General features: G+C 36.0%; 1 protein-coding gene across 4 annotated transcripts in view; it reads right to left on the bottom strand.

Moving 5' to 3' along the window:
* The window catches only part of pde7a (phosphodiesterase 7A), a 65,186-nt gene extending 53,695 nt beyond the window's left edge, over nt 1–11,491 (bottom strand). For 3 of the 4 annotated variants that reach the window (XM_056451041.1, XM_056451043.1, XM_056451045.1), the window contains exon 1: nt 10,445–11,491. In XM_056451041.1, coding sequence (XP_056307016.1) covers nt 10,445–10,582 — 138 coding nt within the window. In that variant the 5' untranslated portion in view covers nt 10,583–11,491. The remainder of the gene's footprint in view (nt 1–10,444) is intronic. The other variant, XM_056451044.1, reaches the window with a different exon arrangement.
* Nucleotides 11,492–13,049: the final 1,558 nt, after the last annotated feature.

Here is a 13,049-nt window from a genome sequence, read left to right as displayed (position 1 = left end):
GAATGGTGGACTTGAACAGACTTTACATGTGCCCTGGTTGTTAATGCACAGTAAAGTGATACAACTTATAATTCTGAAGTTGAATTATTATGTTTGAGACATGCTGGCAATCTGTCATTGATAACATTAGACCATTTTTTTCTACTGGTAAAATCAGACATTTGTCATTATCAGATTCCCTCTTGCATTATATTCAACATTATATAGGCTAGAGTAGTTATACTGACACTGTTAAACATTTATTTTCATGCACAACTCTCTGTGTTCGCTATAAAAGAAAAACATATTTAACGATTGTCGTCATCATAACTCTAAAATGTGATGATTATTTAAATGATGTGCGCGCTTTCGGTTTCATTTTCATTGCTAAGTGCTTTTCATACTTCGCGGCTCCTAAACGATCACTCTGTGCCCCAAACTGAATGGTATTTACAACTTTATTAGCCGTTATTCACTGCCTATGCAGATTCTGTTTACTATCATTAAGTAGACGCACGCCCGCCCTCTCTGTGGTAACAGCTCATCGTCAGCAGCTCACGTTACCTGTGATTTCGAGGCCGCAAATACATCAGTACTTGAAGACAGAAATTACATTTTTGGGTGAATTATACCTCATAAATGCAGTATGTGATGCTTTTAACACAATTTGGAGGTGTCTATGTCGCTAAGCAATGTATGTAAAACATGTGAAGACTTGTGCAGCCGCCTTTGCTTCTCTCCTGAACTTGAAAATATGATTGGCAGAATGGTAGAAACTGTGATTTAAGATCGTGTAGGGGGTTGAATCGAGATCGGGACCTTTTTTCGATTAATCGTGCAGCTTTACTAGAAAGTGGGGAAACCTGTTTTGTAGCCTACGCAGTAAGCAGCCACATCAAGCGCAAGTGATTTACATGTGAAGTCAATGCAAAGTTACAATTAGACATCCTGTGGTGCAAATAGAGCGAATGATAACGCACGAATTGAACGTTTCCTGCATTTGACGTGCTTCAGACTGCAAAAGAAAGTGGGAGCAAACATATAACCAACGGAGCTATGGAACAGGCAGAAAAGCAAGCAGCTTACAATGATGGAGATTGGTTTAAGGATGATGGCCGCTGGACGTGACCGAATTGAAGGACATTATTTTTGCTTTAAAGGTATGGCTGGTATTATGATGTGCCTCAAATCGATAAATGATTTCATTTAACAATTTCCCTGCAGTTAACGAGAGAGAACACTTTCCTGCCATTGATGAGTTTTACGGCACTCCGTTTTTAGGTGTATTATGGTAGGGGAAGCCCTTACGCATGTCCTAAGTGAGGTACAAGATGTCAGATGCTCCTGGGAGTAATATCTGAGAAAGAGGAAGTAAGATGGTGGATAAAAATAAGAGCTATACAACCTTCCTTTGGCTTACCATTTAATAATTTGTCTTGATAGGAGACCAAAATAAAGAAGATTTATTTTTATGATTTGTGTCATGAAGATTGCACATCTTACACAGTAGGCTACCTAATATGGTAAATAAGATTTTCTGGGAAATTCCGCCACGAAATCAGTCATTTTAGATTAAAAAATAAAAATAAATTGTGAAAAACTAGGGGGTCTAGATAATTAATATTTCTATATTAATAATTGCATAAAATATAATACTATTATTGTTGCATTCAAAATATTCATACCATCGTTGTAAATAGCATAATTGTATACAAAAATATGCCATTAACAACATTATTAATAATGACTTTTTTAATTTTGATTACCCTATTTATTATTAACGGTCCTGTAAATAACATTTGTATGAGTTTATAATGTATGGATTTCAATTATGTGTTAAAATGTATTGTTGTTATAATAATATTGTTTTGATGCCAATAATTTGCAACTAGGATTTACACAATTCAAAACCGTTACCTTAGCTTGCCTGAAAGCGATGCTACACGCAGAGATCTGGCCCGTCTGATCTGTTCTTCTCGTGGTAATATTGTTCTAAATGGCTGTACTGTCCAGCTCATTCGTCACTACTGAAAGCCCAAATATGCTTCTCATCCATACGGAGGAAGCACAAAGGCCTGGACTTGTCAAGACCGAGGGCTAAGAGCCGCTCCGGGTCTATCCCACATTCCACCCACGGATGAAATTCCAGTGAAAATCCAGGCCGGTTTGAGAGCAAGCTCTCTGGGAGGCACTTAGTCAGGCATTGTGTTTTTAGAGAAGGCGCTTGTAGCTGCTGGGCTTTCATGCATGCAACATAACAGACAGAGATAAGGGACAAATGCTTTTTTGCACAAAGCAATGCCATTAAGAGAGGCAAATAGGTCTCAATGCATACTGGGTCAAACTCCCAATGGACCTCAAAATTGTATTAAAACCAAGGGAAACAATTATTCCACTGGAAAAGCACCTGTTAGAATGGAGAGTAAGTCTGAAAATCAGATAAAATCCTAATGCGCTTAATGTTTATCTTTATAATTACAATTCCAAGAGTATCATGACAATTCGTATGTATTTTATGTAAAGCATGTTCTAACAAATTATGTGGGTCTAACGCATTACTTGATTTCCCTCGACATTGAAACATACAATAGTGATATACTGATCATTTAAGAAGCTCTCAAATGAATTCTTCCGCATACTGAAATCATGCCATAACATTTTGGTTTTAATGTCTTGTCAGCTGTTATATCAAGTGGCATTGTTTTAACAACCACATTGATGTTTTCATCCACTCTGTGGTGATTTTGAGTCTTAATTTTGACACTTTCTCTGTGTTTCAGCAAATGGAATGATATTTGGTGACAAATATTATTTTGGGAAAATGCTTTTAAATTTAAAAAAATAATAATAACTCAATTCACACTGTGCAAATTTACAACCCTTAAAAATGCAATCTCCATAATTATTTTCAATATTGAATGATAACAATATATATTTCGATATAAACTGTTAATGCTTCCAGATTTAAAAGAGTACCCCAACAATGATTGAAGCCACAAAAATCAGAGGGTCCATTACATGGAGTATCATTTTCGGCCGATAAATTTTCGTTGGCCGAAAATTCAGTACATCTCTAATATAAACACACTTTGAGATTCCATTGTTGCACATTTTTGCTGTATGACTGTCTCTTAGATCAATATAGAGTAAAAAAAAGTCCAGAGCTTACCATTGTTATTGACAAACTTTATCGCAATCCGATATAATATCGTTTTATCGTTCGTGGCTGTTTTTGCCCTTATTGACTTCCATTTTTTAATTTTTTACATGCAATTCCATGACACCAATTAATCATGCATTCTTGATTGTTGCTGGTTTTCCCTGTTGGGAAGAAGCATATTTACTCATTTTTGTGTTGATCATTAGCTGCAGCGCAAAAAAAGCTTTCTGGATAAAAAACTATATTGTTATATGAAGAATAGAATGTGTGTGAGTGTGCACAAGTGTGTGAGAGACCTTTGCGCACTTACCTTGATATGTTTGAGAAAATAATAAAAAAGCAGCTTAGCTTTCAGACCATAGTAAGTGTATTTATGCAGGCACACTATAATTAGCTGTTTTACTCCATAGGACTCTATATAAAAGGGCTACCTAAAGAGTTAATGCTGCCCACTGATGATGAACAGTAAAAATGAAGTTTTACCCCTTTCCAACAGGGAAAAACACCAATAATCAAGAATGCATTATTATTCGGTTTCATGGCATTGAAATAAAAAAAATTGTTATAATGAAAGTCAATGGGTCCAAAACAGCCACGAACATAATGAAAGGGTAGTCAATTTGAACAGTACACAAGGGTTAAACATATGCTGCGTCTCAAACAGCACCCATGCTGTCAAGGTTGTTCATCAGTAGGTCGTGTGCATGGATTCAGCCACTGGTTAGGACAGCGAGTTTGGTTCACTAGACATTGGGACACATTAACTGTGACATGAGAACGTCCTCATTGTACATCATCAAAATTGGAGTTTATAAACAACATCAGAACTAATAATTTTCATTTATTAATATTATTAAGTTTTTAAAAGTATATTATGACTAAATAATTTGATTGTGTCTTATACCAGCAACATTTCAGCCATTAAACAATTACAAATGTTTGCTAGATTTTTACCAACCTTCCTGTTCATGTTACAAATAAATAAAACATCTCTCGTTTGTCATTATGTTTAACTACTTGGGTCATGTGACTCAAATTTCATGATTCCAAACTTTCATTAAGGGTGCATAGTGCGTATTGATGCATTTCAGTGCACTGGAAGAATCTGAGATTGAGACAGCATTTAAAATGGTTGGCGACTTCTGAACAAGGGTGCTGATTGAGACGCACCCATAGTCATAGTCAATTTTCTAAATGCATCATTATTCCGAGCTTAGTTTTTACCAGCAGATGGCACTCTAGGCTATTTTTAAAAATCGCAAAATCAAATACTTATAAGGAACATTGCTTGTGTATTCGGTTGAATAACTCGGTTGAAACTTGGATTTTAAGATGTCAGATTTAAGTAAACAAAGCTTACTATGAACACTCATGTAATTCACTTAAACTTTTCCGAACTTTATTAATGATTATTTTAGGTTCAAGTAGTATTTGTAAGGAATTGGATGCAAAGTTTAGCTGTTTGAAAAACTTACATCACCATCTGCTAAAAAAAAAAAAAAAATGAATAAGAAAAAAAAACTAAGCTCAGAATCGATTAAAGAGAGATCAACGATGCACTTTGAAAGTCTAATTGATTTCCTGAACATTTTTTTTTTGCCACAGCTTTACTACAAACAAAAAAATAATCACAAAATGACTCCATTAACTCGTACACTACTGGCAGGAACAAACCTAAATTTCAGCCTTATTTTAGTGACATTCCTCGTTATCCTCAGCAGCACTGACTGCAAGCATCAAACCCACACTTATTCGAAATTCACTACATTTATCAGCTTTGAAAACAAACATTCTTTGGTTGTCACCAACTACATAACATTGTGACAAGCAGTCTTTAGTGTAATGCTTGTTTAAATGAGAAACGAGTGTATCAGGATAACATTTTAGTAGGGTATTTCCTGTTTACATTTAAGCACGTTTTTAAGAACCACTGATTGGCCATTGTGATAAACAGATATGACTGTGATCAGCTCTGAAGGTCATCCCTTCACTGCAGTTCACCACCAAATGCGAATACAAATTCATGGACACTGGACAAGTTGGCGTCTATCACCTGATCCGTCAGCGAAATGCTTATTTAGGTGCTCATAGACGGATCAACAGACAATAGCAGCTTTCAAACACTCCAGTGCCCATGTTTTTGTATTTGAACTTGACGAACAGCGGCGAAGAGTGGTAAAGCGATGACTTTCATAGCCAACCACAGTCATATCTGTTGAGCATGTGAACACAACAGCCAATCAAAGGTGTTTAAGAACCTGCTTAACAGTGCTTCAATGTTAGCAGGAAACTGATGTTTTTAAAATTTTAATTGGTTTTGAAGCTGATACTTTTGACAACCCTAATATTTACTGATTAACAATTCAAAAGTTCTGCTCTGCACTTTACTCAAAACGACAGTGTTTACCCATATTGAACTGCAGTTGCAACACTTGAAAACATGTTACTACTTTAGTACTGTTTTTGATATGTTTGCCTTTTTGTGATAGTAATTGTCCATCATATATTTCTTTCCTTTGTACATAATTACGGTTTGGTTTAGAGGTAGGTGGAATGGGATTATCGACTCAAAATATTGATTTAATATTTTTTATTGCCATAGTCTTAGAAAAATAATCTTTTCGCATATTTCAATTATTATGTTTAAAATGGTTATGTTTAGGTTGAGTAAGGTTAAGTGATCGATAAATGAAAATCCTTTATCAATAAAACATCTGTACTTAAATTAAGGCATTTAACATCCTTTTTTAGCTGTTTAAGTCCGCATGAACCAGAAGCTGTGACCATTTTTTTTTCGTTTTGTGACGCAGTTCCTAGAGAAACAGAATATTAAATGAGAAAAGAGTAGGCGTGTCTCGTTTTTACTTCATTCAAACTGATTGTATGTAGTAAAGTAGATTTCATTCAAAAAGATCAGGAAGAGGGTTTTAGAAGGGTTATTTCAACCTAACAGACAACCTCCTCCTCCCCATTTCTGTTTGTTGTGAAAACTGACAGTTGGGAGAGGCGTGGTTAAATATGTTAACCACGCCCAAAACCTCAAATAAATGTAATCTGAGAATTTAACTTAAAACAAACAGGAAGTGCATTTTCAGATTTTAATTTTAGATTACAAGGGCAAACTATATTTATTTCTTAATAACATGCACAGATCAATTGTTCACCACAAAACTAGCAATGTGAGTTAACAAAAACATATGGTTAGTTTTGATTTCATTTGTACTTTAAAGACTAAATATATCCAAAGCATATGCTTCAGTGCCAATCAGAACAAAAATTAAGTACAATTTGCAGCTGTAAATGTTACGCACTCATACAAACACATAAACATTGAAACCAGTTTGACAATTCAAACATTCACTAGTTTGAATAGAAAAGCAGTAGCAAGCTCTATTTGCATATGTTTGACTTTAGAGAAGCTGATAGCAACTGGCAGACTCAGACAACCAGGGGCAGTTGAGGCAATACACTGAACAGAAGAGTTATCTAATCTAACTCCCAATACAAGCAGTTGCTTGGTGACATGAACCTTATTATTGACTGACTACATCTTAAATTCTAGGCCTCCGAGCCCTGCAGGGTTTCTTTCACTAGCTAAGCATGTTATCTCTGTCTGTGTGAGCTTGCTGCAAGACTAGTAAATTTATCACATACTTATCAAGTACAGTGAGTGACAATCCTTTGACCTAAAGATATGCATTATCTCCTATTAAAGATTGAGTACAGGCCTACGAAAGATTACGGTTGATCCTAAAAGCACCGTTTATACATGCACAGCCTTTATACTTGATATCAAGCACAATAACATTACTCAATGTGCAAGCAACTTCATTACTCATTCATTATACTCATTTTCAAAAACCAAGCTACGCTTTATAGACATGGTTGAAAGACATGCCATGCTCTTTTATCATATTTGATATACAAAAATCTAAGGGCTCTAAATTATTAAAATTATCAAAACATTTCCAAATACCCTGTTGCAAACTAATATGATTTCTGCCCACTGCAACTTAGAACAAAGAAGCAACTTGGGTTCACTTCATTACCCATTCATCATTTCTTTTTTGAAAAAATCATCCATAAATGTATGTGGGTCAAAGATGAATAGGGGTTTTCAAGCATCAAAACAATAGAAGTGTTGTATTTTTGGTACATGTTCCCTGTTTACAATGATTTACTGAGGACAGCCGTTACAATATTATTCAGAGTAACAACAGGTTATATGCAAAAAATAAAAAAAGATAGCAGTTATGACCACAAAATAATTTATCTGACAGCGTAATATGACTTTATTTAAGTGCAGTGCCAAACTACTTATTATTTGTCATTTAAACTTTTATTCTTTGGCACTGTCCTTCAAACCACTTTTTAATCCTTTCATCAATTCTTTAAAAATGTAAAAGGGCTACACAATTAATCGCAAAAAGATCACAATCTCGATATGACCCTACACACGACCTTAATTTAGCATTTCTACGATTCAGCCAATCATATTTTCAAGTTCAGAAGAGAAGCGTAAAAGCAGTCGCACAAGTCTTAACATTTTATATTCGTTGCTCAGCAACGTGGATACCTCCAAATGGTGTTAAAAGTGTTACAACATATATATATATATATATATATCACCCCAAAACGTAATTTCTGTCTAAATGTAATGATGTATTCATGGCCACGAAATCACACATGGGCTGATGCACACATGAGCTTCGTTTACTACCCGTGCATGCCCGCCAACGTAGTCTACTTCAGTGAACAGAACCTGCATACGCTGTGAATAACAGCTAATAAAGTTGTAAATAACTTTTGAAAGTAAGTTTTTTTTTTCTTTTTTCTCAAAGCCGCAGCAGCCATGACATGAATCGCACTCTGCAGTGAAAGTGAAACCGGCACGCACATCCTTTAATTCATCATATATTTTAGAGTTATGATTATGACAAGCGTTGTGTTGTGCATGAAAGTAAGTGTTAACTGGGTCAGTATAACTACTCTAGGCTATATAATGTTGAGCCTTTGCAAAAGTTTAATCTGATAATGATAAATGCCTCATTTTATCAGTGAAAAAGAAAAAGTGGTCTAATAATGTTGTCAATGACAAATGACAAGCATATGTCTCAAACATAATAATTCAACTTTAGAATTATGAATAATTGTATTGTAATGGCATCACTTTATTGCGAATTAAGATACAGGACAAATTTAAAGTCTGTTCAAGTCCACCATTCCAAGTCTATACAAAATTTAGCATTTTAAAAAACAGTAGACCTACACATAGGCCTAATATCAATTATTGTTGTTTTACCATGTATGAAAAATAACAATAACCTACTCTTATTAATCTTTATTTTACATCTACAGAATCGTGAGGAAAATCGAGATCATCATTTTAAGCAAAATTAATCTTGATTTTCATTTTAGCCAGAATTGTGCAGCCCTAATTTCAATATGTACATGTCAGAAAAGGGGTGTTGCTTTATTGTTATGCTAAATCATAATGTAACAATTTTATTCATATTTTAACAATTGTATTTTCTCTAGTTTTAATCCAAGACATTGACTCTACGTAGATTTATATGCTTTACATGTACATATAAACATCTTCAACCAATTGATCAGTTAAATTTTGCTGAATCAGTAAAAAAGAGCTTTTGCTTTTATACGCATTTTAAGAATGCAGTCTTCAATTCGGTCAAAGAGACTTGATGAGACTTTCATTCCTCTAAGGCCATATAAATAACTACACTTCACAAATGTTTCTCAGTTAGGGTCTCTGCATTTTTTCTTCCGCAAGTATGTGCACCATGTTCTGGTTATACATATAAGCTTATAAGCTATAAACCCTGATATATCCAATACCACACACAAAAACCAACATATATGTGAAAGCGTCTTGTCTGAACGTTCAATAAACATACGTTAGTTTCTATTTTATTCTGAGTACAAGTGCAGGCTTCACAGATTTAAAAGCACCAGATGAATCATTCAGCTTGTTAGAGTAGCAGTGAAACACCTAAAATCTCCCCAATGGACACTGAGTAACAAGTTGCAGGAGGGCTGTCCAAGAGAATCCCCAACAAACTCAAAACATGGTGTGTGTGTGTGTGTGTGTGTGTGTGAGGGGGAGAGCGACACACTTTCAGCCTGAAAGACTGTCAGCATGTGGCCCAAAGGGACAACAAAACATATTTTGTGTTGCCAACACCGCAGTATGACAGCGACAACAGATAATTAGGGAAAATAACGCCGTCTCTTGTCAAACCCTGACACTTGGAGACTTCTGAGTAAATAAATCAAGACCCTGAACAAGCATAAGAATAATTGAGAATGGATAGAAATTGGGCCTCGTCTCAAAACCTTGCGAGCTGCTTACCTAGTAATGATGAGAAATGAGAATATGGATGATTTTCCTTAAGTTTGGTTGCATTAACAATGTTTATTGAGGTAAAGTTGGTTTTTTATTCACTAATTCAGACGATCTCCTTAATAATTTCATAAAAGTATTCTTTGCAAATTCTAAATAGTGAAATCATATTAGTAGCCATTGTTTACCAAAGTACAACATTGTTTACAGTCAAATAAATAGTGCTAATGTTGTTTTGAAGTCATTCTTGCATGCGATTTCAGACCAAATATTCAAAGTACCATGGTAAGCAATATAGGGAGCATGTCACAAGCTGTCACTAAACGAATGTTCAAATATAAAACCAACTTTACCACAATACAATGTTTTCGGAACAAAACACAGACTAATGTAATAAGAAGTTTAGACTAATGAGCTGGTTCTGAATCAAGTGGGCTTTGAATTTATTAATCCGATTTGTATTTTGTTCACATCTGACATATGTTGTATTTAGGCCACTATGAAATGTGGTCACCGACTAATGGATTGCAGAAATGTTCTGAAAATGAATAAAATATAGAACCATTCATTAAAATGTCATTTGACACACAAAGCAACATAAAATACACTTCATTTGTCCAAACATTCCATAAATCGAATTTGGAACAAGAACCTACTACATAGAATATATGAGCATCATTTGCATGTTCCGAACATTAGGAATATGATTCGAAGCGTTGATTAATTTAACTCGGAACAAGAACTAAGTTCCTATTACATATACCCAAAACATCTAAGCACGATCCAAATAGAGCTTAGACGCTCAAAAATGATTAAACAAAGCAAACATTAGGTGTCGAGTTTACATGACATGCATTAGAAGCTCCAAAAAGATTCAGAACGTGATTCTCTGGGTAGGCAGTTCGCTAGGTTTTGACATACAGCCCAAATATTTAGTTCTTTACCTGTGACAGCTGCCTCGGGTCGGGGGCTCCAAATAAAGAGGAACTGGAGCTGAAACTAATGGCTCCCCTTCGGCTGAGAACATGTTTGGGAACCGGCCTGTCTAGAGGCAAAACCGGTAACTGATAACATAATTCCATTGAATATTATCAACGCTATGGATCCGGATCGAAAATAATTCAAAGCCGCCGAAGGAAAAGTAGTAAAATAACCATATGAATCAAAATAAGGCGGAGAGGAGAACTTGCAAGGAACTTGAGCGCCGTTTGCAACTCTCAAAAAGCACGGGAATCCCCTCTCCTGTAAGTTGCAAATAAAAAAATATATCAGTTTAAATGCTCAAGAGGCGAAGTGCTTCATTTTGTTCGGATCGATCTGGTTCTCGCGCACACCGCCGTCATTATTGATATGGTCCATATTTCCCCACGCGCGTGTCTCGTGCTCCATTTCACTCGATTTTTATTCATCAGGCTCGGGTTTTCTTCCTTTCTTCTCCCTTTTCCCATGCACAGATCACGGCCTGCGGAACGACGAGGCCTCTCCTCTATCTTTTTAGTATCTTTAGAAAAAAATGCTTCCTCATTTTTTAAACTCCGTCCAGTCGTGAATCATCATCATCGTGCAAATGGCTCCGCAGTCTCGTCTCCCAAATTAAAACAAAAGGCATGACCACTTCAAACCCCGATGCCGATGCTTGGAGGAGAAAACGGAGAGATCCTACGGATTTCTCAACAAACGTGCGTGAAGTTGCCTCCGTTTAACGGCGGATTTCATTCAAGCTCTGCGGTGCATGAACATTTATTCTCGCTGTCTCTTTTTTCTCAATGCAGACACACACGGCACCCGTAATACTCAATGCAGTACTGTATATTAACCAGAAGAAAGTGGCCTGGGTGGAATAAAAACACGCCCCGCGACCACGCCGTGCGTGTGCTGGCACATGCTGTCAAAAAGAAAATACGAAACGGGAAATAAATTACGCTGATTACAAACGGCAGTCTCAGTTCGTCCTGAACATTGCAAGCTGTTTCCGAACATGCACCACCTGCGAAAGAGATGGGGTTGTACGGAAAGGGTTCGCAAAACGTCCTCGTCTTTCTCCACCAATAGGCGCGCGGTCGAACGTGTAAGGCTGACTCCCATTGGACTACACTGCGGAGCGGTTTTGAGACGGCGGATCTCATTGGCTGTGCTTTCAAGGCTGCTTTATGCACTCGTTCGCTGACTGTACGGACCTCAACAAGGGTATTCCACTACAACGGGGTTTGCCCTGCAGCCGGTCTACATCATTGCCAGTGATTACCTTTTCTCTGTATGAGTCATTGAGTTATTCGTGAGCAACGAGCCACTGTTAACTTCTCAATAATAAAACCCATGAGTAAACCTGTTTTCTTTGTTTTTTGGAGAAGAAACATTTAACTTTTCTTGAAGTTGTCTTTATCATTGTTAAAGAGATATTTCAGCCAAAAAAAACACATGATAAATTGCTTTTTATTTACTCAGGCCATAGAAGATGAAGGTGACTTTTTTCAGTAAACAGATCTTCAGTAATGATTATGGGGGTTTATAAGATGCAAGACCTCAAAGTATCACCAGGAGCCACGGGTATTCATTCGTTTTGACTCTTAAGGCGCTGACATGTATTTATAAATCAACAAAGACAATGTTTGAGCTAAAAACATCTACAATGTTCTACTGGCATCTTGAATGAGTAAATCAACTGCAAATGTAGATTTCTGGCTTAACTACAGACTTCAGAATAATGGTGCCAGGAAGAACCAAACAGGGATTTTCACAGTGATGCCTAGAAACATTTGACATTTTAGAGAAAGGTTTTTCAAAAAACTGTTTCTTTTTTTCAGTTTGAAGAATGTTTTATTAATCTAAAATGAATCTTTTTAAATGAGGTATACGCACACAGACTTAATTTCAGCCAGCCAGCCTCAGCTCTTCTGGTGAACTGTCTTTCCTTTATAAAATTTAAGGTCTGATTTCTTTACAAGTCTTCACTGCTTGATAGATATAAGATATAAAGTAGGTCTCAAACCGGACAAGAAGCACTGCATTAAATTCCATTTCCCCCGCCATGTCTTTAAAATATCCCAGTGTTTTCAGAGATGTTTCTACGCTTGCCTGCTGATCCTGATGGCAATAGCAGTTACACACGGTCTTTCATCTTGTTTTGTCCTTGAACAACTAAATGAATGCTTTAATCTATTTAACTGAATCTATTGTAATTACATTACAACATCGATGCTGTAAGAGGAACCTTATGAAATTGAAAATAGTCACATTAAGCTTTCACCGGAAGTTTATCATTGGCTGAACAACACTAGCTGTGCATATATCCCATTGTAAAAGTTTTACAAATGTTTTATGTAAACATTTGTGTAATGGAAACATTCTAAGGTTACTGGAGTTTCTTTATGGAACCACCAATAACAAAATACAGCTGAAAACTATACAAAGGTTTGTGATCTTTAGTTTGACTACATTATAAATAAACTCATCCTTTAGCTCCAGTTTCACCTTTAATGTGTTTGTTTGCATAAGCTTAACCACAGAGAACATTACAAGTTTAAACAATAAGAGTGTTGTCAGGCATTA

The sequence above is a fragment of the Danio aesculapii genome, chromosome 24 (assembly GCF_903798145.1).
Source record: "Danio aesculapii chromosome 24, fDanAes4.1, whole genome shotgun sequence".
Taxonomy (NCBI): Eukaryota; Metazoa; Chordata; class Actinopteri; order Cypriniformes; family Danionidae; genus Danio; species Danio aesculapii.
This window is presented reverse-complemented; position numbering and strand designations above follow the sequence as displayed.